The sequence below is a fragment of the Mus caroli genome, unplaced genomic scaffold (genome assembly GCF_978045245.1).
Source record: "Mus caroli unplaced genomic scaffold, Mus_caroli_1 scaffold_9, whole genome shotgun sequence".
NCBI lineage: Eukaryota > Metazoa > Chordata > Mammalia > Rodentia > Muridae > Mus > Mus caroli.
This window is the reverse complement of record NW_028227264.1, coordinates 79,496,549-79,524,205: the sequence shown is the minus strand read 5'-3', so window position 1 is coordinate 79,524,205 and position 27,657 is coordinate 79,496,549. Positions and strand designations below refer to the sequence as shown.

The 27,657-nt window shown below is 52.3% G+C and overlaps 1 protein-coding gene across 2 annotated transcripts in view; it reads left to right on the top strand.

Moving 5' to 3' along the window:
- Ap3d1 (adaptor related protein complex 3 subunit delta 1) overlaps window positions 1–27,039 on the top strand; it is a 37,269-nt gene extending 10,230 nt beyond the window's left edge. The window contains exons 3-31 of one of the 2 annotated variants that reach the window (XM_021173740.3): window positions 1,426–1,506; window positions 2,331–2,411; window positions 4,448–4,555; window positions 5,256–5,385; window positions 8,936–9,075; window positions 9,160–9,233; window positions 9,767–9,816; window positions 11,123–11,172; window positions 11,595–11,643; window positions 12,936–13,081; window positions 13,360–13,739; window positions 14,826–15,057; window positions 16,111–16,256; window positions 16,720–16,861; window positions 17,535–17,606; window positions 18,376–18,451; window positions 18,538–18,725; window positions 19,059–19,132; window positions 19,961–20,126; window positions 21,131–21,202; window positions 21,592–21,699; window positions 23,167–23,310; window positions 23,534–23,581; window positions 24,032–24,221; window positions 24,496–24,584; window positions 24,698–24,783; window positions 25,112–25,233; window positions 25,444–25,523; window positions 26,011–27,039. In XM_021173740.3, the coding sequence (XP_021029399.1) occupies window positions 1,426–1,506; window positions 2,331–2,411; window positions 4,448–4,555; window positions 5,256–5,385; window positions 8,936–9,075; window positions 9,160–9,233; window positions 9,767–9,816; window positions 11,123–11,172; window positions 11,595–11,643; window positions 12,936–13,081; window positions 13,360–13,739; window positions 14,826–15,057; window positions 16,111–16,256; window positions 16,720–16,861; window positions 17,535–17,606; window positions 18,376–18,451; window positions 18,538–18,725; window positions 19,059–19,132; window positions 19,961–20,126; window positions 21,131–21,202; window positions 21,592–21,699; window positions 23,167–23,310; window positions 23,534–23,581; window positions 24,032–24,221; window positions 24,496–24,584; window positions 24,698–24,783; window positions 25,112–25,233; window positions 25,444–25,523; window positions 26,011–26,106 (3,420 nt within the window). In that variant the 3' untranslated portion in view covers window positions 26,107–27,039. The remainder of the gene's footprint in view (window positions 1–1,425; window positions 1,507–2,330; window positions 2,412–4,447; window positions 4,556–5,255; window positions 5,386–8,935; window positions 9,076–9,159; window positions 9,234–9,766; window positions 9,817–11,122; window positions 11,173–11,594; window positions 11,644–12,935; window positions 13,082–13,359; window positions 13,740–14,825; window positions 15,058–16,110; window positions 16,257–16,719; window positions 16,862–17,534; window positions 17,607–18,375; window positions 18,452–18,537; window positions 18,726–19,058; window positions 19,133–19,960; window positions 20,127–21,130; window positions 21,203–21,591; window positions 21,700–23,166; window positions 23,311–23,533; window positions 23,582–24,031; window positions 24,222–24,495; window positions 24,585–24,697; window positions 24,784–25,111; window positions 25,234–25,443; window positions 25,524–26,010) is intronic. The other variant, XM_085843018.1, reaches the window with a different exon arrangement.
- The last annotated feature ends 618 nt before the right edge of the window (window positions 27,040–27,657 follow it).

Below are 27,657 nucleotides of genomic sequence, written 5' to 3'. Positions count from 1 at the left end.
GAGCCTCAGACTCTGAACCATCCTTTTTGGCTGCACGTGTATGTGAGTGTGATTGCCTTCTGCCTCCATCCCTCCTTAGATTGGGAGGCAACGTACCATGCTAGGTTCTCAGTACTGGAGTATGCCACAGGGGTGGGACAGGATACTTCACTCTCTTTCAAAGAAAAACTTGCCTTTTTTTTTTTTTTTTTTTAATCTTGTTTATCTTTGGGACAGGGTTTCTCTGTGTGGTCCTGGCTGTCCTGAAACTTACTCTGTAAACCAGACTGGCTTTAAACTCAGAGATTCCCATGCCTCTGCCTCCCAAGGGCTATGATTAATAGACATGTTTCACCATGCCAACTCTTTTAATTTTCAATTGCATGCCAGCTCTTTCTTTCTTTGCTGTGTATGCAAGTATGGCATGGTGCTTGTATGAAGGATACCTCTCAGGGCCTGGTTCTTTCCATTACTCAAGTGGCAGGACTTAAACTCAGTTCATTAGGTTTGGCAGTAGGTGCCTTTACCTAGCCCTCTTGCTTTTTAAACAGTTCTTGGATTGAATTCAGAGCCTAATACCCCTGAGGCAAGTAAGTGCTCTACCTCTTCACACTAACACTGTTTTTTCTTTTCTTTTTCTGGTTTTTGAGACAAGGTTTCTCTGTGTAGCCCTGACTGTCCTGGAACTTACTTTGTAGACTGGGCTGACCTTAAATTAAACTCACAGAGATCCTTCTGCCTCTGCCTTGCCAAGTGCTGGGATTAAAGTTGTGCATTACTATACCTGACTATTTATTTAAATTTTTAAAAGGTCTGTTTTATACATATTGCTGTTTTGCCTGAGTGTATATCTATAGCATGTATGACCTCAGTTGGCTTGAATCTTCAGTCCTCCTACCTTAGGTCTCCATCATAGACAAGCTCAGATCACAGACAACATAGCTGTGTGCCGTGATGTTGGGACTTCAGACAGTAGCACCATGTTCTCCATTGTGAACGTTCATCATCTTTTAGTGTTCTGTGAACCTGTTCCCTTAGACTTAGATAGTCCATAGTCTTTTTCTTTGGTATTTTTTTTTTAAGTGCTAAATAGGAAACCCAGTCTCTCACACTTGCCAAGCAGGACTCTCCTGCTAGACCATGCACCCAGCACCTCACTGGGGGATGCTAGCCAAGGTTCCACCTTGACCAAGCCCCCTCACTAGGTGATTCTAGGCAGGGCTCCACCCCTAAGGAACTTTCTCTGAACCACGTCCAGTTTTGTCAGAGCCATTTGTTGAAAAGAGGATAGAAAAGTCCCCAAGGGTTTGTGATGGATGAAGTTTCTGTGTTCAGACTGAGTGTATCTTATTCTTCCATGTGTGGTGTGAATGTACTGGTGTGGCTGCAACCTTTGCCCCAGTGTCTCCCGAGTACTAATCACCTTCACCAATCTTTCCTTAACAGTTACAGATGCTTGGGTACGACATCAGCTGGGCTGCCTTCAACATAATTGAAGTCATGAGTGCCTCCAAGTTCACATTCAAGGTGAGGAGCTAGGATGAAGAGCAGGCAGATGTGCTCTGTGTAAGGGAGGAGGGATCCTCCAGCGTGGGAGGATCCTTGAGGGTGTGTCCTCTGGCCAGAGACCCTGCTGTTGAGGTGTGAGACCTCTCTCTGCTAACTGTGTGTTGGGATTAAAGGCGTGTGCCACCCCACATGGCTTAACAGTGGTTTGTTAGGGCAGCAGTTGTTTTCAGTCTCCCACACTGTGGATTGGCTTTGAATCCCCTGTAGCTGAGATTGGTCCTGAATTGAGTGCTAGTCTTCTGTCTCTGCCTCTTGAGTGCTGCGGTAACAGGCTGCACCACTGTACCCAGAGTGGCAGTGTTTGATTGGAGCACCTGGCTAAGGCTGATCAGCACTGCCGTCCCAAGAGTTCTGATAACCTGGTTGTGGGGTCATTGTCATGACTGGTCATTTCCCAGCCTCTGGTTGACAAAGATGGGCACACTGGTCCCTTTAGACATTTTCTCCTGTTACCTGTCCTATTTCATGTGTGTGTGTGTGCCATATAACGCTGAAAGCACGTAGCCCCTAAGCAAGTGCCTTGAGGGATGGAATGGTACATTATGAGAACTAGGGTGCTGCCTCCCCTGTGCATGTGTGTACAGCAGTGAAGCTAGAACTAGCATCTGCATGTGCTGGGAGGGGCAGTAGGGGAGGAGGCCTCAGAACCCTGTGCCCAGTGCTCAGCTGGGGATCCAGGTGCACTGCTGCTGTCACCTTCAGTGTTTCCCAGTGTTTGTTGAATGCTCCTGGTGGGACTTTAGGTAGCTCTGGTTCTGACACTGTGGCTGTTGACTCTACAGCGTGTTGGCTACCTTGCAGCCTCCCAGTGCTTCCATGAAGGTACCGACGTCATCATGCTGACCACCAACCAGATCCGAAAGGTAGGCCCTGATGCTTTCCTGCCACTCAAGTGAGCCACAGAAGATCAGCTAGCTGACCGTCCCACCTGCCTGGGGTAGCTTTTCAAAGCTTTCTCACTCATATCCCCTGTGTCTCAGCAGATGAGAGATCTGGTCTCAGCAAGCATGGGCCTTCACATTCTAGAGGGCTTCAGGCTGGAGTACATGCCCCTCCTCCCTTCCCTGCTCAGTGCACACTGCTACAGCCTGTCCCTGTCCGCACTGGGCTCCTGCCTGCCTGCTGGCTCCCAGGCCTCTAGATGGTCAGTGAGGGAGTGTGTGAGGGACTGAACATGAGGGACTGGGTGTGAGTGTGAGGGAGGAGGGAGTGTGTGAGAGAGTGAGTGTGAGGGAGGGAGTGTGTGAGAGAGTGTGAAGGAGGGATTGTAAGGGAGGAAGTGTTGGAGTGGAAGTGTGAGGGAGTGAGTGTGAGAGAGTGAAGGAGTGTGTGAAGGAGGGAGTGGATGAGTCCTCCTTGACACCATCCCACTCCTGCCTACCTTATGCTGAAAACCACAGGGTGCTGGCTGCCCTTTGTTTCAGCCCCTTTATAATTCCTGTCATAAAGTGCACCCCTCTGTTCTCAAATGCTGGAGCAAGGGCAGGACTCCCTCAGTGTGAGGTGGCAGGTGTGTGTTGTAGGCAACTGTCAGGTGGAAGAGGAATGAATATGGGAGCTACAGTAGCATAGCTGGGCTCATGGTGCTGATGAGGATAGAGCCTGGCTGAGATGGGAGGTGCAGGGCTGTATGGTGTTATGCTGCAAGCCACATGGGCAGTGTCTCTGGGTTATGGGGTCAGGCAGGAGGCCTGGGTGAGCCAGAGCTATTTGGAGGAGCAGATAACCTGAGTTGGCCAGGCCTTTGAGAAGAGCAAGGGTCTGAGTGATTAGGGCCCTCTAAAGGAGGCTCCTGGGTGCTATTCCTGCATGCATGAGCCTTATGAGAAGAAGCTGGACTTGAGTGGCCAGGCTCTGGGAGGACTGGACATGTGGGCTCTAGGAGGAAGGGGAGTGGGATACAGAGGTGAGCAGTTGGGTTGAGGCTGAGGCTGGCTCTGGCCACAACAGCATCTCACTGTCTGTATGCCTGCAGTGTGTGAGGCTGTGGGTCAGGCCTTCCTTTCTAAGACACAGGAGCTCAGCTTCATAAGAGAAGGTGTCCTACTACTGAGGATAGCAGTAACTTGCTGATGTCCTGGTTGGGACCTGGTATATGTGCAGCTGAGATCTCTGCCCACACAGCAGGGCACATGTCCCAGGCCTCTGCAGCCGCTGTGTCATCTAGACCAGCATGGGATCTGGGCATGGGATTCTCAAGGCCAAGCTCCAGGCCATCTGTCCCCTCTGTGTGTCTTCCTGATGTGCTTTCCTAGTAGGGGGCAGTGCTTCCATTGATTCCACTGCTTTCCTTTCTGTCCCTTTGGGAGATGGCACTGCAAATTTTGGACACTGAGGGTAAAGGGCTGATCATAGCTTCTGATGCTGTTTGAGCCCAGGAAAGTCCCTAAAGCTTACAACATTCTGTTAATAATCATGAGGCCAGCACTCTGAGCATGCCCCATGTACAACATAACTGAGGTACACCCTCCTAGCAACAGGCACACTGCCTTAGAGTGGGGAGTCAGGGCACTGGGAAAAAGTTGCCTCAGTCTTCTGCCTTAGGCCGTATACATTAGAAGGATGAACTCCTTCTAATCGGCCCAGAGCATCTCAGATCAGAACAGCCAAAGGACTGTTCCTGGTATCATGAGGGAGTTGCTGAATAGAAAAGGTTCCTATAGCATTGCCAGGAACCAGGAAGTTGTCCAGGAGTTGTGACTTGCAAAGGAGCCTCTGTCCCCAAGGAGCCCAGAGACCTGGTGGCTTCCACACAGAGCTTTCTGTGTTCTCTGCCTCTGACCTGTGTTCCAATTCTTGATGACAGTAGAGGAGCTGTGAGAGGCTTCCTCGTGCTGGGTTACAGACATACAGATAGTCCCAAGGGACTGCCACTGACCCTCCTGTTGTCCCCTTGCAGGACCTGAGCAGCCCCAGCCAGTACGACACTGGAGTGGCACTGACTGGTCTGTCCTGTTTTGTCACCCCAGATCTTGCCAGAGACCTGGCAAATGACATCATGACCCTGGTGAGTTTCTGTGTTGCCTACACCACTGTTTACCTTCATCCAGTGATGCCCGGAATCCAGTATTGAGCCCTTGCTCTGAGGAGACAGAAAGGCCCTCAGAGTGGCTGCTGTGTAGCTGGGGTAATTGGGACAGAGCAAAAGTCAGCCTTGCTTTCTCCTGGGTTTGTTCTCTGGATACTGCCTGGTGGTCTAAAAGTTGAATACCATGAGGGGGCAGAACCCACTGTCACCACCCAGATCTAGCAGGTACCTATTGTAAACAGAGCTCCACTGGGACTCTCCATGCGCATCCACCCCTTTGTGGTGACTGCAGCTGTTGTGACAGATTGCCCAGCCCACCGAGTAGATGCATAGCTTGTGAGGCTTTCCAGATAGTTGCCAGCCCTGTGGACTAGAGAGCTCATTGGATCTGCATGGAAAGCCCCCTGGAGCCTGATGGGCTAAAGGGTAACCCCACCACCACTAGTGCCAGTGCAGAAGCTGTCCTGGAGGAGACTTGAGTAAATAGAGCCACACATTATAACCAGATCAGCTTTCACAGTGACTGCATCTCCCTGTGGGCGTAGCACCTCTTATGGTAGGCAGGTACAGAGGGCAGGGGCAGGGCCTGCTCTAGGTGGGTTAAGAGGGAGCGAGATGTGGAAGAGTCATAGGTGCTGACCAGGTGAGTGGGTCACCAGCCACCCTTCTGTCTCCACAGATGTCTCACACGAAGCCGTACATCAGGAAGAAGGCAGTGCTGATCATGTACAAAGTATTCCTCAAGTACCCAGAGTCGCTGCGTCCTGCCTTTCCCCGGCTTAAGGAGAAGCTGGAGGACCCAGACCCAGGTTGGTGACAGGAAGCTCTGCCCAGCCAGCTCCTGGGAGGATGGGAGGATGGGGGATGGTGGGAACATGGATATGGGTCCCTGTCGCAAATCCCCTCTGATCTGCGCTGGTGATGGGCTGACAGTCACAAGCCATATACACGGAGTCAGTTGAGACTGCCATGGCTCCCAGATTCCTTGTCTGAGTGGATAGTCAGATTCAGCACAGCCAGTTTACTGTGAAGTCAGTAGGGCCCCAGGGGTCCCTGGGAGCTGTGCAGCTGTGGCAAGGGAGCAGTCAGTCTTGCCATCTCCCACCTCTGCAGAGTTGACTGAGTAGGAGGGTACAGTAGACCTTACATCTAGCCAGCCCAGAAACCCTGAGGGGCTTATGAAGGGGAGCATATGTCCTTTGATTAAAGTTGTGGTCATAGCCGGACGGTGGTGGCTCACGCCTTTAATCCCAGCACTTTGGGAGGCAGAGGCAGTCAGATTTCTGAGTTCGAGGGCAGCCTGGTCTGCAGAGTTAGTTCTAGGACAGCCAGAGCTACACAGAGAAATTCTGACTCGAAAAAACAAAAAAAAAGTTGTGGTCTTTTAGGATTTGATCACATGAGCACCTCCCTCTGTGATAACACACAGGTAAACTGATGACTGTGTCCCTCATGGGCTTGTGCTGCCTGGTGTTCTGGAAGCAACATCCTGAGAGACTGTAGCACAACTGTGTGGTCTGTGGTCAAAACTCACTCTCAGGCTGTATGAGTCAGAGAACTGGGAGGAGATGAGTAAGGGGTCATGGTGGCCTGAGAAACAGAAACACCCAGGCCTGCTAAGAGGAGCACACTTCCCAGTAGAGCAGGTCCTGTGGCCTGGGACCACATGTTACAGCAGCCATACAGCCTAGCATAAGCTGGGGGCAAAGCATACCATCAGATCCATGAGACTGGGGTACAAGGGACACACCTTGCATTTAATTCATGGGGCACATGAGTGTTTGTGCAGGTGCTAGGTGTGTTGAAAGTAAGAGTCCTCGTTTCTCAGCCTGCTGGCTGCCACCTAGCTGTCTGTGGAACCAGGTCCCTCCTGGCCTCTTGAGGAATACATGAGGTCCATAGCACATGGCTTGCAGGGAGCACTCCCCCTCAGTGGGCCAGACATCTAGTTCAACTGTTTCCAGCCTGGAAAGTGACAGGGCTCCAGTTGTCCTGGTGGCTCACTCTACTTCGGGTGTTTGGCACAATAATGCAGAAGAACTGTTAGGATGGCCTGGGCTATCGACTGAAAGGCCTTGCCACAGGTAAAAAGTAGAAAAGCAAAGGCTGCGCTCGGTGATAGAATGCCCACCTGGCATGTACGGAAATCTGGACCCCATCCCCAGCACCATAAAGAGCAGGCATGGTAGCACATACCTGGCAGTGGAGGCAGAAAGTCAGGTGTTCAAGGCCAGCCTGGCTCCAGCCTTAGAAAAGTAAGCAGTGACTGAGGCTGGGCATGGCAGGGCCTTCTTCTTGCGGAGGTGGGGCTCTTCATTGCCCTGTACAGCTGCTGAGCTGGCAAGAATTGCTCCTCCCATCTTAGGGAAGCAGATCTTACTGGGACTTCACTAGATAGGACAGATTTGACAACTGGTAAGCATTGGCCACTTGATCTTCCCTGTCTCTAGCCCCTCTATGCCTTGGGCAGTCTTTTTGGTGTCATCCTGAGGCAGGGGCATAGAGAGCAGAGCTGTCACCCTGGAAGTCTCAGAGGCTCCTTGCAGTGGAGGCTAAGGGATTCCAGCAGGGTTGGTATCAGTTTGTGCTTCTATGAGCATGTGAGTGCTGAAGTAGGGTGGCTTAGCCCAGGGCTATGTGAACCTTTCCTTGAGAGAACAAATGTCATCCATGTCCAGTCTGTCCCCTCCCACACAGGGCAGCAGTGACAGACCAAAGAAACAATCCCAGTCAGTAGTGACCATGCACAGAAATACTGTAAGAATGGTTTTGTTTTAATCCCAGGTGTGTGATGTGAGGCTGCTTCTGGACTGTTCATAGCAGCTGGCTATGATTTGCCTCCTGCTCTAGCAGAAGCGTGGTTTTACCAGCTGCAGATAGTTTCTGTGATGTATAATGTTTGGAATTCTGGGGACTTTTCAGAGGTTATATAAATGCTAGGGCTCTGTCTTAGGGTTTTACTGCTGTGAACAGACTCTATGACCAAGGTAAGTCTTATAAGGTCAACATTTCATTGGTGCTGGCTTACAGGTTCACAGGTTCACAGGTCCATTATCATCAAGGTAGGAGCATGGCAGCATCCAGACAGGCATGGTGGAAGAGATGCTGAGAGTTCTACATCTTCATCTGACTGGCTTCCAGGCAGTTAGGATGAGGGTCTTAAAGCCCACACCCACAGTGACACACCTATTCCAAAAGGGTCACATCTTCTAATAGTGCCACTCCCTGGGCTGAGCATATACATCACAGGCCCAGAGAGGAAGGGTGGGTTGTTGGTTGGTTGGTTATTGGCCTCTGTTTGTTATAAAGAACAATAAGATGAAAAAAAATTAGATATCCTGATGGCGAATATCAAACTTGACCCAAGAAACACCATGTTTCTAATCAGGAGGAAGTAAACAAAAAATAATGTCCCCTTTCCCTCTGTCACTTTTTTTTCCCTCCTATCTAGTGTTAGGGGTGGAAAGAGGGTGGAGAAGGGTAGAAGAAAGAAGAACCCACAGAGTAGCAAATGCCGCCTACACCACTCAGGTCTGCCTTAAAAGTCTGAGAGTTCATTGGAGTTGCTTGTATGAACATGGGTAACCTAAGGATGCCTATACCATAGAGAAGTCTCTTTCCCACATCCATACCCAGGAGAAGTACAGCTGGAGACAGCTCAGTGGTTATAGCACTGGCTGCTTTTGCAGAGGACCTAGGTTAAGTTCTCAGCACACCTGCATGGTGGCTCACAGCCATTTATAACTCCAGATCCAGGGGACCTGACACCCTTTTTCAGTCTCTAGGCTCTACACACATGTGCACAGCTGTACATGTCAGCAAATGCTCACAAAAAATAAATCTTGAGCCGAGCGTGGTGGCGCACGCCTTTAATCCCAGCACTTGGGAGGCAGAGGCAGGCGGATTTCTGAGTTCAAGGCCAGCCTGGTCTACAAAGTGAGCTCCAGGACAGCCAGAGCTATAAAGAGAAACCCTGTCTCGAAAAACCAAAAAAAAAAAAAAAAAAATATTTAAAGTGGCAGAGTATAAAAAAATACCATGTTTATACTGGGCAGGAGCAGTGTTTCCTCAGCTCCCCTCTGCTTGGTGCAATCCAGGAACTGTTTTGTGCCACTTGCCTGGGATTCTAGCTAGCCATGTGCATGGTGACAATCTCCAGTGTGTCCTTAGGCTTCCATAGTCCTGTAGCACAGATAGGGAAGCCTCCTTTGCTGTGATAGATGTGTCCTGCTCTGTGGGTATCATTGTTACTGATGGCAACAGTCCCTGTACACAGGGATGCCCTTGTTGACAGAGATACTACCTTGGTAGTAGAATGTTCCACTCTTTGCTGATGTGGACCCCTTTCTTGGTCCTCAGGGGTACAGTCTGCGGCTGTTAATGTCATCTGCGAGCTGGCACGCCGCAACCCTAAAAACTACCTATCTCTGGCTCCACTGTTTTTCAAGCTCATGACATCCTCCACCAACAACTGGGTCCTCATCAAGATCATCAAGCTGGTAAGTGCTGAGGGATGGGGTGTGCTGGGCCTGGGTCCATGGCCTGCAGGCATCCTGGTGACCACAGCACCTCTGTCCCTATAGTTTGGTGCCCTGACTCCCCTGGAGCCCAGGCTGGGCAAGAAGCTGATCGAGCCTCTCACCAACCTCATTCACAGGTAGCTATTCCTTGGCTGCCACCCCTGGGCAGGGACATTGATGCCATTCTGACACGACCCTTGTCCACCATACCCTCCTGTCTCACTGACTGAGGCTACTCTGATTCTTTTTTTTTTTTTGGCACATTTTGCTTCGTAGCCCAGGCTTGCCTGGAATTCACACAACTCCCCTGGGAGCTGGGATTTTAAGTGTGCACCACTATACTCAGTTGAGTCAGCTTTGACCTGGACTCATACTGAGCCCTGCATTCATGTAGTCCTTTACCATCCTGGGGCTCCAGAGCTGAGCTGTGGAAGGGTGGCACCAGAGGAGCTGCAGGCCATCATGGCACACACATGGCACATAAAGGGACAGGGTTGGGGGTGGGAGAAGTCAGTGTTGGCCTGCATCCCCTGCCTAAGAGGAGCCACAGGAGTCATGGTGTCACTGGGCTTTAGAAGGGTGGCAATGGTACTGTTCCCATGGAGCCCAGCAGTGTGACCTGTTTGTGTATGACACTTGGGCTGGGTCTACATTTCTTCCTTTCTCTCAGCACCTCTGCCATGTCCCTGCTGTACGAGTGTGTGAACACCGTAATTGCCGGTGAGTGTGCTGACTGCCCTGCTAGGAGGTGGGGTGGAGTCAACAGTGCTTGCTCTCTGATTGCTACTGAGCTGGGAGAGGGTTCAGTTCCTCCTGCTGGAAGGAGCAGAGAGGCCTGAGCGACAGGACCCAGAGCATCCCCTGGATGAGGCAGCTAGTGTCCCCTTCCCAAGCCTTCTTCTACAGGGTGGCATAAACTCTGCATGGCTTATTCCCAGCCCTTCCTCAGGCCACTTTGCAAATTTGAGAGGTTATCCCCTGCTTGGGGACAGAGCCCAAGACCCACAGGTTTCTGCTTTGCAGGCCACATCCCATTTTCCAGGCCTCCATGCTCCTCCAGCAGAACTGAGCTGAGATAGCTATGTCAACCACAGATCCATAGGAGCAGACCTAAGAGGTGGCCGTGTGGTCACTCTGCAGGCATAGGGAATTGAGTGCACATACAGCACAGGTCAGGACTGGGCTTTGTAACCCTAGCACCGGGAAGCCAGCAGGCAGAGGCAGATCCCAGGAATTTTAGCCAGTCAGTGAGTTCCAGGATCAGCAGGAGAACCTGGCTCAAAAAATCCTGGTAGGAAGGATTGCCAAGGAGGCCTGCTCTTTACCTTTGTCTTTACACACATGCACACGCATGTGCAACACACCTAGAGAGTTAGAACGTGGGCCCAGCACCCTTGGACTTATGATTGAACATGGCCTTCTTCCCCTGATGTCTTGCCTGGGTGGAGGGAACAGTAAGGAAAGAGGGGAAGGTGCCTTGAAGATATGAGCTCTGAGATAAGATCTTAAGGTCACAGTGATCACAGGGGAGTCCGCAGGTCATATGGCTATCCTTGCAGCTGTACCCCAGTGACAGGACCCAGCTGTCAGCCACAGGCAGAGAAGGTAGGGTTTCTGAACCCCTCCCTGGTAGTGAGCTCATTCCATGTTCCAGCCATAGCCTATGATGTGTGGAGTGTTGTCATCTGAGGGCTCCCTAAAACCATGAGCATTCAGGGTTCTTGAGGGGTCTCCAGCCTACTTTGCTCAGCACAGATCTGCACCCCAGATCCCAGAGAGGAATAGTAGCTGTGTGATCCTGTCTTATGTACCAGTACTTTAGGTCTAAGAGCCACTCCTATTAGCGAGGATGGGAGACCCAGGCCAGATCCCCTGGCTTCCCAAGGTCCAACCTGTCCATCTGCCTTCTGAACGTGCAGCGTCAAGCCTCCTGTGAGCCAGTCAGCCAGGTCCCTGTTGGTGGGATGGGTTAGTAGGTGTCAGTGTCTGACCCAGGGCTACTAACCTTAACCTCCATGTGTCCCAGTGCTCATCTCATTGTCTTCTGGGATGCCCAACCACAGCGCCAGCATCCAGGTGCGTCTGTCTCCGGGCCTGTGCTCATCAGCACGAGTGGGGCTCCTCAGCCGGTCTGGAAATGATTGCAGTGGTCACTTCCAAGTTCATTTTTCTTGAACAGCTTGAAGCATGAAGAAAGTCCTCCAGCCCCAGCCCTCCCACAGGCACCTCCTTTCTTCACTGTACTTCCACCTGCCCTGTGGGGACCGAGTCAGCCTGCCTGGGCAGCTGCTATGGACACTCTGTAGCCCCAGTACTTGCTCCCACTTGTCCTCACTGGCGCCTGCCAGTCCACTTAGTCATGCTGAGCAGGGTCCCCAAAGCAAAGGCTGCAGTCACCTGCCCAACCTGTCCCCTGATGCATGCTCTTGGTCAAGGCTGGTGGTGGGTTGCTGGGCATGATGGTGGGGTGCAGACCAGTGTGGCTTTCCTCCTCTCAGCTATGCGTTCAGAAGTTGAGGATACTGATAGAAGACTCCGACCAGAACTGTAAGTCACTGCTGCCTTCCCTGGCTGTCACACCTGAATGCCATGCCTGGGATTCAGAAATCTCACACTAGGGGACCAAATGCTCCTGGGTCCTCAGCCCTCTGCTGTGCTCATGCTGATCCTGCTGGAGGGCTTTGTGGATAGAGTGGTAGCCCTCACCGAAGTCTGGCTAACCTTGCCCTGAGCCCCAGGGAAGCATGAAGCAACCCACTACTGCCTTCCGTATGTCCCTACACTGCTTTCTGCTTAAACCTGTTCCAGAATGGGGGCTGTGTCAGTGTCATCTGATGCTTACCAGACCAAGTGGCAGGCTGTTGTCTACAGTAGAGCCAGGCCTGATAGACTTGCTCATAGGGCCCAGGGGTTCTCAGCCCTACTTCACACCACAGTCTCTCAGGAAAGCATCTCTGGGCCATCTGTTGATGTGACTACCTCAAAACCTGTCACAAGTAAGGCTTCAGGTGCACAGGTGTCATCTGTGGCTCCTGCTTCAGCCTCTCCCTTCATTTTTCATGAGGCCTGCACTGGGCCAGCAGTCACTGTTATTTTGGCTAGCAGTGACCTTTAGAGCTTGTGGACAGGGTCCTCAGACACAGCATCATTGGGGTGCTTTTCTTTCTTTCTTCTTTTCCTTTTTTGGCTGTCCTAGAACTCACTCTATAGACCAGGCTGGCCTAAACTCACAAAGATCTATCCATCTGTCTCTGCCTCCTGAGTGCTGGGATGAAAGATGTACAACACTATTCCCAGCAGGGTTCTTTTTTTTTTTTTTAATAACATGTATGTGTTTGTTTGTTTGTTTGGTTGGTTTTTGGTTTTTTTTTTTTTGAGACAGGGTTTCTCTCTGTAGCCCTGGCTGTCCTGGAACTCACTCTGTAGACCAGGCTGGCCTTGAACTCAGAAATCCGCCTGCCTCTGCCTTCCAAGTGCTGGGATTAAAGGCGTGCACCACCATGCCTGGCGAATAACATGTATTTTTAAGTTATTTGTAAGTTTTTGTCATTCATAATTGTGTGTCCGTGTGTGGGTCTGTGCTTGGGAAGGCCAGTGCCTGTGAAGACCGGAGCTTATAACGCTCTGGAGCTGGGTTTATAGTCCTGTTCCTCCAGTCTCCAGAGGGCTGTGCCTGTAGACATGCTGTGAGAGGCTGGGTACAAGCCTCCACCGTGGCTTCCTGGGTAAGGTGGGGCTTACAAAAGTGGCCATCAGCTAAAGGCAACACCCCTGATATGCCCATGGGTCATAATATTTCACTTGCTGTCCCCAAGCTAATGGCTACTTGGTCTTCACAGTAAAGTACCTGGGGCTGCTGGCCATGTCTAAAATCCTGAAGACACACCCCAAGTCTGTGCAGTCCCACAAGGACCTGATCCTGCAGTGCCTGGATGACAAGGACGAGTCCATCCGCCTGCGTGCCCTTGACCTGCTCTATGGAATGGTATGTGTCCCTGTGACCAGGATGGGGGACCTGTGAAGCTTCGATACTTGGGTCATTCCTATCCAGGCTGGGACAGCAGCCTGAACCTGCTGCGGTCAGTCAATGGCACCTGTCCAGGCTATAGGGGATGGAATTTGATACCAAATACAAGAGTCTCTCAATCTCCCTTGGTCTGATACAGTTCTGCTGTCTGAGGAGGAAGCTATCCTTCTTGGGCTCATGAGTTCCATCTTGGTTGTCAGTGTTCACGGATGGCCACAGCTGCCTGTTCCCCACAGGTGTCCAAGAAGAACCTGATGGAGATTGTGAAGAAGCTCATGACTCACGTGGACAAGGCCGAGGGCACCACCTATCGCGATGAACTGCTCACCAAGATCATTGACATCTGTAGCCAGTCTAACTACCAGCACATCACCAACTTTGAGTGGTACATCAGCATCCTTGTGGAGCTGACAAGGCTGGAGGGCACCCGCCATGGCCACCTCATTGCTGCACAGATGCTGGACGTGGCCATCCGGGTCAAGGCCATTCGCAAATTTGCTGTGTCGCAGATGTCCTCACTGCTTGACAGTGCTCACCTGGTAGCCAGCAGCACCCAACGCAATGGTATCTGTGAGGTGCTCTATGCTGCTGCCTGGATCTGCGGGGAGTTCTCAGAGTGAGTCGGGGCGGCCCTTGGAGGTGGCCTAGTGTGGGGACATGTACGCAGACAGATCCTTTGCCTGACAATGGTCACTTCTGGGCAGCTCTGCCCAAGTGATCTCCTGTCTCCTTCCATGGAGTGGCTTGGACAATTTGGGTCACACTGGCTGTGGAGAGGAGGGTGCCTTCTAGACCGTGAGGCAGCTCACGTCTGCTTCAGGTGACTCAGCATACAGTGCTGATCGTGAGCTCCTCCCGCCAGGCTCCAGGGCTGTTAGGTGGGTGGGCTGGGGTGGCTACAGCACCTCCATTTCGCCTCTTACACCTGCTTAGAGGACACATGACAGTTGTGACCAAGAGAGGTGTAGATTTGTTGTCAGTCTGTCACAGAAATCTCCTGGGGAGCACATTTCTCTGGACAAAACACAAAATTTGCCTAGCACTTCCCTTGCCCCAGAGCTCAGCCCATGGAGGCTATGTATAAGTTGTCCTTTGAGGATCCAGTGGGAGCCTCCTCTTTGAACCTCACAGCACAGCACATGGATGCCAGGAGAAGTTATTGATGAGTATTCAGTTTTTGTGGTGCTAGAAATCAAACCCAGGGTCTCGTTCATATCAGGCAAATGCTTGTTACCAGGAACAAATCAATGGCAGCAAGTCAACCATACAGATCACGTAGGTCCTCTGCCCTGTGTCATCTACTATGGCAGTCACATCTTTGCTATTGTTTCCTTTTCCTTTTTTTAATTTTACGCATACTCACCACTGCTCTCTTCAGACACACCAGAAGGCATCAGACTCAATTGCAGATGGTTGTGAGCCACCATGTGGTTGCTGGGAACTGAACTCAGGACCTCTGGGAGCACAGTCAGTGTTCTTAACTGCTGAGCCATCTCTCCAGCCCTGCTTCTGTTTCATAAACAATGACCCTTTGTGGAACTCACGGTTCTTGGTTTCCCACTTGTGCATAGGAAGAGCAGGTGCCCCAGGGTTGTGCTTTAGCTGAGAAACCTAGCTCCCACGTTGCCTTGCCTGGCCTGACGTACTTGTGATATGGGTGTGTGGGAATGCTCAGTAGCCTCATGCAGCCCCTGTCCCCCAGGCACCTACAGGGGCCCCAGCAAACCCTGGAGGCCATGCTGCGGCCCAAGGTCACCACACTGCCCGGCCATATCCAGGCTGTGTATGTGCAGAACGTGGTAAAGCTGTACGCGTCCATCCTGCAGCAGAAGGAGCAGGCTGCTGACACTGAGGCTGCACAGGAGGTCACCCAGCTACTGGTGGAGCGACTGCCACAGTTTGTGCAGAGCGCCGACCTGGAGGTGCAGGAGCGGGTAAGGCTGCAAGCTGGAGGTTCTGCTCCTAGCTGAGACTAACCTTAACCTGGCAGTGGCTGTGTGTGCTCATGCCCTGTGGGCCCCCACAACCCACACTCCATACACCACCACAGAGGTCCTGCAGCCAGGCAATCTCCTACAGGTACCATAGCTCCCTGCATAGCACATAACCCCAGTGCTGTTACCAGGGACACTCTGGAGACACCCTTGGCCCCCTTCCAAGTCCTTGGTCCCAGCAGAGCCAGTAGATTGAACAGATTTTTCTCCTTTTTCTGAAGTGAGTTGTTTGAGTCTCTATCCTAGCTCTGCCCACCTGGGGCTTGGGGTCAGTGAGCAGGGACTGGGTGTGAATGGACCTGAGAGTCTGGGTAGGAGGTGGTGTGGGTGGGCAGGGCTCTGCTGCTATGTGGGATAGCTCGTTTGGGACCATCTTTGTCTGTCTGTTCTAGAGTAGGAGCTTGTATGTGTCAGGCATGTGTTGTGTCACTGAGTCAACATGCCAACGGTCCTGGGCCGTTGTGACTCAATACCTGAGTATTGGGGCCCAGTGGCCAAGGCTGCTTTTGGCACCCCATGGTAATATAGGCTCTCACCGAGCCAGGTGCCATGTGGCTTCTGATAAATCTCAGGGGACCCTTCTTTGAAGAGGTTAGGTCTGCTTGTGATTCATCCATGGTTGAGCCCAGTGGGAAGTGTGAACCCACACTGAGCCATACCTTGATGTTTGTTGGGATGGATTGGGCGGCATGGTAGCAAGGGCTGCCTTGTACAGAATTAGAGCCAGCACAGGACTGAGTGGCCATAGGTGGCTCTACAGGAGGTGACATTACATGTAGTCTTCTCCATTTGAACTGAGCTTCCTCCTGTTCTGACCCTGATAAGGCTTGTCTTTCCTTGTCTGAGATAGTTACAGACATAAGTAGGTCTATAGCTGATGTACATGGATAGAGGCCAGGGACCAACACTCCATTCTCAGATACCTGTCCGAGTCCTCTCCAAGTGGCTGAGTGGCTCTGGACAGGTATCCATTCTTGGCTGCTGCTCTCCTAGGCGTCTTGCATCCTGCAGCTGGTCAAGCATGTCCAGAAGCTGCAAGCAAAAGGTGTGCCGGTGGCTGAGGAAGTGAGCGCCTTGTTTGCTGGTGAACTGAACCCTGTGGCCCCCAAGGCTCAGAAAAAGGTCCCAGTTCCTGAAGGGTGAGGATTGGGGATGTGGAAGAGAGATGGCTGGAGTCACTGAAATGGTCCCTGATCTAGGAAATTAGAAAAGGGCTTTCATCCCCATGACCTGCCATCAGCCAAGGTGACAAGAAGTGGCCCTGGGACTAGACAGCCTGCCCTTGCTCACTCACATAAAGTCACTCCATCCAGGGATTGTTGCACCCCCTGTTCCCTGGTCCTCTAGGAGTCCCCTTGTCAGATTCCATGGTTCCTGTATTTTTCCTATTCTGTTGTTTCCTCCCAAGCTTCCTACCTTTCCATCTCTGTGTCTCCTGTCAGGAGGCTGTGGCACCCCTGGTTGCTTAATCCCTGGGGTACTGGTGTGGAAAGATGTCTCTTTTGCATGGTGGCCCTCTGCCAAGGATTAATGCTTACAATGGTCATGGTAGGACAACACAAAGGAGACAAGGACACTGTGTGATCCCCTCTGTACTTCCAGCCTAGACCTGGATGCCTGGATCAATGAGCCACCTTCAGACAGTGAGTCTGAAGATGAGAAACCCAAGGCCATCTTCCATGAAGAAGAGCCGAGGCACACTCGGCGCCGGCAGCCTGAGGAGGATGAAGAGGAGCTGGCTCGGGTGAGCATGCCATTTCAGTAGCACCCAGCACAGGGCAGAAGCCTGAACTGGGGTATGTTCACAAGAGTAGCTGATTGTCAGGCTTAGGGGCACCTGGGGCTCAGCTGTGCTGCCACACATAGCCTGTGACACAGAAGCCAGAGGACCTTTGATTTCTACCTTGTCCTCTTGTCTAGGGAAGCCCCCCACCCTCCATGAACTCCCCTTTTTGGTTTTTTGGGGTTTTTTTTTTTGTTGTTGTTGTTTTTTGTTTTTTTCGAGACAGGGTTTCTCTGTGTAGCCCTGGCTGTCCTGGAACTCACTTGGTAGACCAGGCTGGCCTCGAACTCAGAAATCTGCCTGCCTCTGCCTCCCGAGTGCTGGGATTAAAGGCGTGCTCCACCATTGCCCGGCTGATCTCCCCTTTCTGGATGTTCAGCAGGAACACTAGCGTAGGCTTCTGAACCTGCAGGAGTTGGAATGGTGGTTGGAGGCTGAGGCTCAGAGTGGGCAGACCAGGCCATTTCTGTTCCCAGGAGGCAGGAACCTCAGGCAGTCTGCCCACCCGTGAGCTCTGCCCCTGGAGGTGGTTCTCACATTTCCTACTGTGGCGCCTCGCTGCCCACCTGGGGTCTTGGGAACTGGACGGGCATGTCTCTGAGACACATGCTCATGTGCAGTTCTATTCCCACAGCGGCGAGAGGCCCGGAAGCAGGAACAAGCCAACAACCCCTTCTACATCAAGAGCTCCCCATCCCCGCAGAAGGCAAGTGGTATCCTTGAGCATCCCTCCCCAGCTGCCAAGCTGAAGCCTAAGAGAGTGATGTAATCATGGCAGTGTCTTGGGGGGCGGGTGGGGGCTGTGCCTGGGTAGTCCCAGCTGTAGCTGAGCAGGACTGTGCTGCATCCAGGTCTTGATGGAGAGCTCTGAATGGTTTAGATGAGGCCCCAGGGGCAGTGACCACTGCCTTGAGGAAGGCATTCTACCCAGCTGGCTTATTGTACCCACGGGAAGTGCTGGATCCACATGGGCAGGTGCCTGGCCTGTTAGATCCTCATGTTCCTAGGAGGTTTCAGCTTCTGTGGGCGGACCCTACAGTGGTATCGGGTAAAGCCCTTGTGTAGCATGGATGAACCTTGGGTCCCATCCACAGCACCACCTCAACCAAGTGGGGTCATCTCAGCAGTCAGGAGGTAGAGATGGAATTCTCTATTACTGTTGCCCTTGGCTACATAGTTTTAAGCAAAACTATGTGCCCCCAAAATCCCTGTGTCCAAGGAAGGAAAGAAAGAAAAGAGAAAAGACCATCATGGATAGATTTGGCTCTAACCCTAACTGTAGCAAGGTTACAGTTAGCTCCTGCTTCCTCGCAACCCTATGACATCACATTCCAGGGCCCTGCTCTTGTCTGTGAGCCTGCAGCTTACCTTATGGGCAGTACTCCCCGGCTGCACTGGGAGCCTTACTCTCAGGGTCCCCTCTTCCTTCCTCCTAAGTCCCTGAGGTTCACTGACACTCTGTGCTCTTCCTTCAGCGATACCAGGATGCACCAGGTGTGGAGCACATTCCTGTGGTACAGATCGACCTCTCAGTGCCTCTGAAAGTTCCAGGCAAGTGTCTGCTGGCTCTAAGTTCATGGTTAGGACCTGATGGGGTTCTTGGTCCCTGAGTTGTAACCATCCACGCTTCCCCACAGGTATGCCCATGTCAGACCAGTATGTGAAACTGGAGGAGCAACGGCGACACCGGCAGCGGCTGGAGAAGGACAAGAAAAGGAAGAAGAAGGAGAAGGGCAAGCGGCGCCATAGCTCTCTCCCCACGGAGAGTGATGAGGACATTGCCCCCGCCCAGCGTGTGGACATTATCACTGAGGAGATGCCAGAGGTTAGCGCCTTCTCAGCTCTTTTAGCCTTGGTTACAACGAGCTTGTCTGTGTGTCCCTAAAAGGGAAGGCTCCCTATGCGTAGACAGCCACACATTGACCTGTTGCACAAGCCCTCCATGATGGGCAGTATTTTACTCCACTCTTTGAGCTGGCAGCCCCAGCTGTGTGTGCCACTGAAGGCTGAGCTATAGCCCAGGACACTGGGCACCTGGCACATGTGGTATGGATGTGGGTGTGACTTGGCAGTTGTTATTTGGAGCAGAAGGGACAGGAGCCTCCAGCAGAGCCCTTGGTTATTAGTTGACTGAACTCTGACCTCTCCATTGCCTTAGAATGCTTTGCCTAGTGACGAGGATGACAAAGACCCCAATGACCCCTACAGGGCGCTGGACATTGACCTGGATAAGTAAGTGAGGGGTGAGGAACAAACTGCTGAGTGAGCTTGTGCCTGGGGTGGTGAGGTTCCTGTTCCCAGGGCGCTGAGAGTCCTTAGCCTAAGGTGGAAAGTACATGGGCTTGGGAACATTCTGGGGGGCGCGGGGGAGGTGCTGTGTGCTGTGGTAGTGGCTCAGTATAGCACGTACTGTGTGAGCATGAGCACCTGAGTTTATTTCCCAGCACTCACTAAGATCAAACCTAGCAGCTGAGGCACTGAATGATCCCTGGAGTTCATTGGCTGCCAGCCTGGCCAAATTAGGAAGCTCCAGGTTCAGTAAGAGATCCTGTCTCAACAGATAAAGTGGAGAGGGACAGGAAAAAACACCTGACATCCACTTCTGCCCTCCATGTGATCATAGACATGTGTGCAGCAACTTGTACACAGCCACATCCCACATGAGCATGGACATACACTGTCACATACAAAAAAAGTGGGAGGGGGGCTGGTGAGATGGTTCAGTGGGTAAGAGCACCCGACTGCTCTTCCAAAGGTCCAGAGTTCAAATCCCAGCAACCACATGGTGGCTAACAACCATCCGTAACGAGATCTGGCGCCCTCTTCTGGAGTGTCTGAAGATAGCTACAGTGTACTTACACATAATAAATAAATAAATCTTTAAAAAAAAAAAAGTGGGAGGGAACACTGGGGCACTTGGGAAGGGCGCAGGGTCTGGCACAGGCTCCTGGCACCGTGGCTATCGTGGGCACTCGCTGGAGCCTCCGGACCCATAGGGCCAGCTGTACAGGGGTGGGCCACAGCTCAGCCCAGTGACCCCACATCTCCTCCTCTCTCAAGACCCCTGGCTGACAGTGAGAAGCTGCCTGTCCAGAAACATAGAAATGCGGAGGCGGTGAAGTCCCCAGAGAAGGAGGGTGTGCTCGGGGTAGAGAAGAAGAGCAAGAAGCCCAAGAAGAAGGAGAAGAAGCCCAAAGAGAGAGAGAGAGAGAAGAAGGACAAGAAGGTGAGCGAGCACCTGGGGCTCGAGCCTGGCTGTGAAGCTAGAGCTACATGTTGGTTGTGGGGCAAAGCAGGAAGCTGTGAGGAGGAGAGCCAGCCACTCTGTGCATGCCAGGCCTCTGCAAACTCTGGGGGTGGGGGTGGGGGTCGGGGGACTAGGGGGGTGTGCTGGAATCTGTGCACACTACACTCTAGGTGGGCACTTGCTCTGCCACATCCCTGGGCCACGTTTTTTCCAGTAATTTATTTATTCACTTTACATCTGATCACAGCCCCTCTCCTTCCATTTCCCCCTCACACAGCTCTGCCCTTATTTTGTTTGTTTGTTTGTTTGTTTTGAGACAGAGTCTCACTATATAGTTTTAGCCATCCTGGATTCCACTATGTAGACCAGGCTAGACTCAAAATCCACAGAGATCTGTGCCTCTCGAGTGCTGGCTCTCATGCTGCTTTTACGTTGCATTTGAGAGTAGATATCACTAGTTGTTCCAAGCTGGCCTTGAATTTAGAATCCTCCTGCCTTGGCCTCCTGAGTAGGTGAGATAATAGGCCTGGCTAAAATACCATTTTGAGTTTTGGGATCAAGCCCAGGATCCCACTGAGGTGTGGGATCTGAGGTGTGATGTTTGGTGATGTTTGGTCCACTTCTCAGGCTGCACCACCTGCCCACTTCACAGATCCTAGTACTCGGGAGGCTGGGGAGAAGGATTGCCCTGACTTCTAGGCTAGCCTTTGAGAACTTGTCTCAAAACACATACACACTCCTCCTGCTCAGCCCTGCTGCTTTGCCGTGCGTGATACCATTCCAGTCATTAGCTGTCCTCTGCATGGCTGGTGGCTGAAGTGGTGCAGCTGAGCAGCTGAGTGACACAGCATGACTCACCATGGCTGCTGCACAGTGTCAGGCCTGGACTATGATAGGGAGGGGAGAATGGCAACTGACTGGAGATCAGCCCTTGTCCCTGGCATTCCTTGCCTTTGCCAAAAGTCCTTTTCATGTGGCTTCAGGGTGAGGACTTAGACTTCTGGCTGTCTACCACTCCGCCACCTGCTGCTGCCCCCATTCCTGCCCCATCCATGGTAAGTGCCTGCTCCATGTGTCCTCAGGGTCTCATTTGTATCCCCAGGAGCCAGCAAGTGGCAGGCATCCCCTGCAATCAGAGCCACACACAAGTGCCAATAAAAGACTGGAGTCAAGCCTCATGGGCTGGCACTTCTGTACTTTGTGGTCTATGTCTGCTGTCCTGTGAGACTCTGTACTTGCTAGGGTTCAATGACGCAGAGGGGTAGCCAGCAGGACGTTTGTCCCCAAGGCATCCCTTGGAGGATGTCCCCAGCCCTCAAGTGGAACAGCACTGATTATGTGGGAGTCAAAGTTCTCTTACTGCTCCTAAAGCTGGAACCCATGAACAGTCTGGAATACCACTGCACCCCTCCCCAAAAGCTGACCCTGACCCTCCTGACTACAGGAAGAACTTGCTGCAAGCACTATCACCTCCCCTAAGGATGAGTGTGAGGTTCTCAAAGGGGAAGAGCCCCAGGACGAGGAGGACCACGTGGATCATGACCAAGAAAGGGTGAGGCACGAGACAAGCCACCCCAAGGCTGTGGCAAGGAGCCCCTGGCAGGCCTGTGCCTGAACCCCAGGACAGTAGGCCTGCTCACAAGGGGTCACAGTAGTGGTGTCCTCAAGAGATGGCTGCAGTCCTCATGCTTTAGCCTCTGAAAGGGATCTAGTACTTCCAGTGCAGTTTCTAAGCAGTGCACCACAACACCATCTCATTCCAGAACCTTCCATCACCCAGGTCATCTCACATTTACTCGCTGTCTCTGGATGTTCCTGTTCTAGACAGTTCCTGACAGGGAGTCTCACACTCAGTGGCCTCTAACGCCTTGCTCTCAGTGAGAGCCTCTCTTGCTCTTTATTTATTTATTTATTTACTTACTTACTTTTAAAGATTTATTTTATGTACTTGAGTACACTGTAGCTGTATTCAGACAAACCAGAAGAGGGTATGGGATCCCATTAAAGATGGTTGTGAGCCACCATGTGGTTGCTGGGAATTAAACTCAGGACCTCTGGAAGAGTGGCTCTTAACTGCTGAGCCATCTCTCCAGCCCCTTATTTTGTCTTTTTAAAGTTGACTTTGGTTGTTTGTGGTGTAGGATCTGAGGTCCTTGTGATTCAACAGCAAGCACTCTTTTTTTTTTTTTTTTTTTTTTTTTTTTTTTGGTTTTTCGAGACAGGGTTTCTCTGTATAGACCTGGAGACCAAGCTGGCCTCGAACTCAGAAATCCGCCTGCCTCTGCCTCCCGAGTGCTGGGATTAAAGGCGTGCGCCACCACGCCCGGCTCTTTTTTTTTTTTTAATTAGGTATTTTCCTCATTTACATTTCCAATGCTATCCCAAAAGTCCCCCATACCTTCCCCCTCACCCTCCTACCCACCCACTCCCACTTTTTGGCCCTGGCGTTCCCCTGTACTGGGGCATATAAAGTTTGCAAGTCCAATGGACCTCAACAGCAAGCACTCTTAACCACGAAGCCATCAACCTAGCCCCAAGCCCCACATTGAAGCCTCCATGTGTGCTGTGTTGGAGCCTGGCTCCTACTCATGGCCATGTGTTGTTGCTCCAGTGTGGGACTGGGCCTCGTGTCTGTCAGCCAGCCAGCCATAATGCTAGTCCATTTGCCCCTGGATGATACAAATATAGGCACACTGCTGAGTGTTTCTTCCTCGTGGTGTGGCCAATAGGGCTATCCTTCCTGTGCAGTGACAGTCTCGCTGATCTGTGCTGTGCAGTCCTCTTCCCTCTGCTCCTGCCACTCATCTGTCAGCCCCAAGGGTCTAGTGTCTGCCAGGGCTGGCTTCCTCCAGCTATGGAGACTTGTGCAATTCCTGGTTTTGCTGTCCTATCTGCTCTCCTGAGGTCCTCACCATGTAGTATGAGGGGAGACAATGAGTAAAGGGTGCCTCTGTGGGAGACATGGGGCCTGAGCCCAGACTGTGGGAGACATGGGGCCTGAGCCCAGACTCTGCTTCAGAAATCATCCCGGCACAAGAAGAAGAAACACAGAAAGGAGAAGGAGAAGGAGGAGAGGCCACGAGACAAGAAGAAAGCTAAGAAGAAGCAAGTGGCGCCTCTGGAGAATGGTGCAGCAGCAGAGGAGGAGGAGGAGCCTATCCCGGTGAGCATTCTTGACAACATGCCAACCCAAGGGTGCCACGTGGGTTCTGTTTGGAGAGGACCCAGGGGCCTGTGCAAGCTGCTTTGTGACCTGTGCTTGGTGAAGGATCCATGACCTGCAACATCTGGTAGCTCTCATGTTTTGGGAACTGGCCATCCCCAAGCATGGTTCTGTAGCCTAGTCCCTGTCACCCACAACTGACGAGCCTATCTCTCCTCCCCAGCCCATGTCCAGTTACTGCCTTCTGGCTGAGAGTCCCTACATTAAAGTGGTAAGTGACACTTGGGTTGCTGCAGGGAGGGCCATTGGCGGAGCAGACCCATCCTCAGAAGCCTTGCGGGGCTGGCAGCAGTAGCAGCTGGGCACCAAGCTCAAGCATCAGTGTAGGGCACTCTCTGCAGCCCAGCCACAGCTGGAGAGCCAGGCCACCTGAAGACAGCTTTGCTAGCAAGACAGAGCGACCAGCTGGGCAGCATACACCTTGGGAAGAGACAGGGGGATTGTAAGATCAAGGCCAACCAGTGCTGCATTACAAGACTTTGTCTCAACGAGTCAAAAAGACAGGAACTGGGGTGCAGCTTCATGAAGAGTGCATTTTGAGGGCCTGGGGCCCACAGGCAGTTTTCATAGGGGTGGGGTGGAGTCACTGTCCTTGATCTTGGCAGTGAGCTCCCTCCCCTCAGCTGGTCCCTGGCCCTTGACCCTGCCCTTGCTCATGCAGACGTATGACATCCAAGCCAGCTTACAGAAGGACAGCCAGGTGACTGTGTCCATCATCCTGGAGAACCAGAGCAGCAGTTTCCTGAAGAACATGGAGCTCAATGTGCTGGACTCGCTCAACACCAAGATGACCAGGCCAGAGGGCTCATCGGTACACGACGGTGTGCCCGTGCCTTTCCAGCTGCCTCCCGGTGAGCCTACCCTTCGGCCCTAGCCTTCGTCACACCACCTTGGCTCTTCACAATGGACTTAACTAGAGCTCCCAGGGATAGCTGAAGCAAAAGGCCCCAAGCTCTTGATGTCCCATGTCTCGGTGCTACTCTTGGGGCACATGCTGGCTTTCACCTGGGCCATTGGGCTGGGCTGCAGCAGTGCCCATTGTTTCTGTCACTCTAGCATCCCACCCAGCTAGGACAGACACCCCAGGGTCAGTGCTGGCCCACTGAGTGCTGTGTCTCCCAGCAGGCGTCTCCAATGAGGCCCAGTTTGTGTTCACCATTCAGAGCATTGTCATGGCCCAGAAGCTCAAAGGCACGCTGTCCTTCATTGCCAAGGTATGCACTCTATGCTGAGGTCCAGGTCCCTCACGCTCCCCAGGGGATGTCAGGCATCCCAGGAAAGAAACTGCCTGCCTGGAGAGTCTACCCTACAGCTTTTCTCCTTGCAGGATGATGAAGGAGCCACCCATGAGAAGTTGGACTTCCGGCTGCATTTCAGCTGTAGCTCGTACCTGATCACCACACCCTGCTACAGGTGTGTGGCTCCACCCCACCACACAGCTCGGGGAGGGAAGGAGGGGTAGAGTTTGCTGATGTGGGCTGTGAGGCAGGGGTAACATGAGAGTGCTCAGCCATCATCACAGGCGTGGCCTCCACCTGAGGCCACCTCTTCTGGCAGGTGACACTGCAGATGGTTGCCTCTCTGTCCCAGAGGACTACCCTGTGTGCCTGTCACTTTCTGATGCTCCCATGTGCCCAGGCTGCCTTGGAATTTGAAGCTGCCCTCATGCCTAAGCATTCCTAATGCCAGGTGACTACTGACACCCAGGCCCTGCCATCACACACTCTCTGTCCTCCCACAGCGATGCCTTTGCAAAGTTGCTAGAGTCAGGAGACCTGAGCATGAACTCCATCAAAGTCGATGGCATTAGTATGTCTTTCCAGAATCTTCTGGCAAAGATATGCTTCTACCACCATTTTTCCGGTAAGCAATGTTACAGTGATAACACTCTTGGTGGCTTTGTACCAGAAATAACAGACGCTACTTTCCCACCCCTAGTCAGACCCTTGCTGTACCAGGCCTGGGCCTGCAGCCTGAGTGCCTTCACAGCATGGGCCTCAGCCCATGTCCTGGCAGTCCTGGCTGGAGAGGGCCTGCCAGGGAACATGGACCTGACTCCCCTGTCTGTTGCAGTTGTGGAGCGAGTAGACTCCTGTGCCTCCATGTACAGCCGCTCTATCCAGGGCCACCATGTCTGCCTGCTGGTGAAGAAGGTGAGCTCACAGCAGTGCCTGATGCTCTGCAGCCACCCAGGATGCTCTCAACAAGAGGCTGGATTTCCCCTGCACATGCCTCCCTGTCCAGGGCTGTCCTCTAAGGTCCCCATCCCAAGAGTGCAACCGATCTCCCACAGTTAGATGAGGCCTCCCAGCTGTACCAACCCTCACAGTTATACCAGGCCCTCCAGATGCATCTGGTTTGGGAACACAAGGCAAGAGGAAGGGAAGGGTGGGCTCAGAACTGTCTCCGGCCCTGGAGGGCTGTACGCCATACACCTGCCATCTCAGCACTCAGGAGACAGAGGCAGGGTTACTGCATTCCAGGCAAGTTGGGGTTACATACCTTCAAAAAAATAAAGTGAGGTCTAGGCTCCAGCAAGGGTAGGAGAGGTGACATTTGCAGCACCCCCCCCCCCCCCACACACACACACACATACACAAACTCACACATAGGCAATTCGTGCATGTGCCTATCCCCTAGGGCGAGAGCTCCGTGTCAGTAGACGGGAAGTGCAGCGATGCCACACTGCTCAGCAGCCTGCTGGAGGAAATGAAGACCACGTTGGCTCAGTGCTGAGTTGCAGAGTCCAGGATGTGCAACAGACCACAGAAAGATGTGATGCGTCTTACCTCTCCTGTCGTGTGTACTGTCTCACACCCAGCATTAATTTAACACCACCGGCCTCCACTGTGTGACCCTGAGGTCCTATGTTGCATCAACTTTTATTATCCTTTATTCCGACCTGCACTCCTTTGGCAAGGAAGGCCATCCTGACCCTAGCCAGAAAGGGGCTGCTCCACTTCCCATTCTCAAAGGCGGCTGTGGACTGCAGGGTTACAGCAAACAAATTGATGTGGCCCCACTCCTGACCCCATGCTGCCTCTGGAGGAACCCTTCCAGATGCTGCTGTCTACAAATATTCCAACTGGTGGCCTCTGTGGAGAGGTGATAAGACCAGCTGTTAATGCTTCTCCCCACAGCCTGCAAGGTCAGATGGACAAAGTGTCCTTGTGGGTGGCTCCGCAGCTCAGCTGCAGACAACAGGGATGGCCCTTTGATTTTCTTCTGTTCAACAGAATTGTGGTCTGTCTTGGGGTTCTATTGTGGGGGTCAGTGGAAGAGTGCAATGTATGCCTCTCAGTTTGTCACTACACATCGTGGGCTTGTCCCTGCAGCTGTGGAGGGCTGAGTGCCTTGCAGTGGAGGGTGTGCATCCTGGGAGCAGTCGGTGCTTCCCCAGCTGTTCCTGGGTAAGGTGAAGAGACCTCTAACTGGGTAGCTGGGCACAAGCTGAGCCTTCCTCAGAGGTGACAGTGGTCTACAGACATTCTGGCTTCCTTTGAGGACAACTGTCACTTTAGCATGTAGAGTACTCTTACCGACCCCATGTGACCTTCTAGCTCTATGATGTTCCATGATTGATTTGCTGTTGACATTCCCATGTGAAGAGAGATATATCACGCTGCTGACGATCGGTGTCACAATGACCCATTAAAGAGTCAAAAAACATTTGTGTGTTGTGTCCCCATGGTACCCCAGAGCAGTCCCCAGTGTGCCATTAAGGCTTCTGAAGCTCAGGTGGTACAGACCAGTGAGTTTCCCCAACCTCACCAGTAGGTGCCTTGTGTGTGGGGATTACAAGTTTGGTGTGAGTGCAGAGCCGGAAGACAGTTGTCCTGTCTCATTACCTCCCTCCGGCCTCCACTCGCCATGCTAGAATTCAAAATTGTGATAATACACACCTTTAATCCCGGCACTTGGGAGCCCGAGGCCAACCTGGTCTACAGAGCAAGTTCCAGGATAGCCAAGGTGACACAGAGACCTATCTTGAAAGGGAAAAAAAAATGTCTGTACCTTGTTCCAGGAGAAGGCTCTGGGTTCCCTGGAACTACAGCTCCAGGTAGTTGTGAGCCACCCTGTATTGGAAAACCTGGGGTCCTCTGCAAGAGTCTTAACCACAGAGCTACCTTTCCACTCTGCAGCATTCTAACTGCTCCTGTGGCAGTGAGGGGAGAGCAGGAACTTGAGTTGAAAAAGGCCCTTGCTCCATCTCGGCAGCTCACTGCCACTTCGTTAATGAGGAAAAAGGAAGACTCCTTTTCAAGTAAACTCAACTGCAACTGAAGT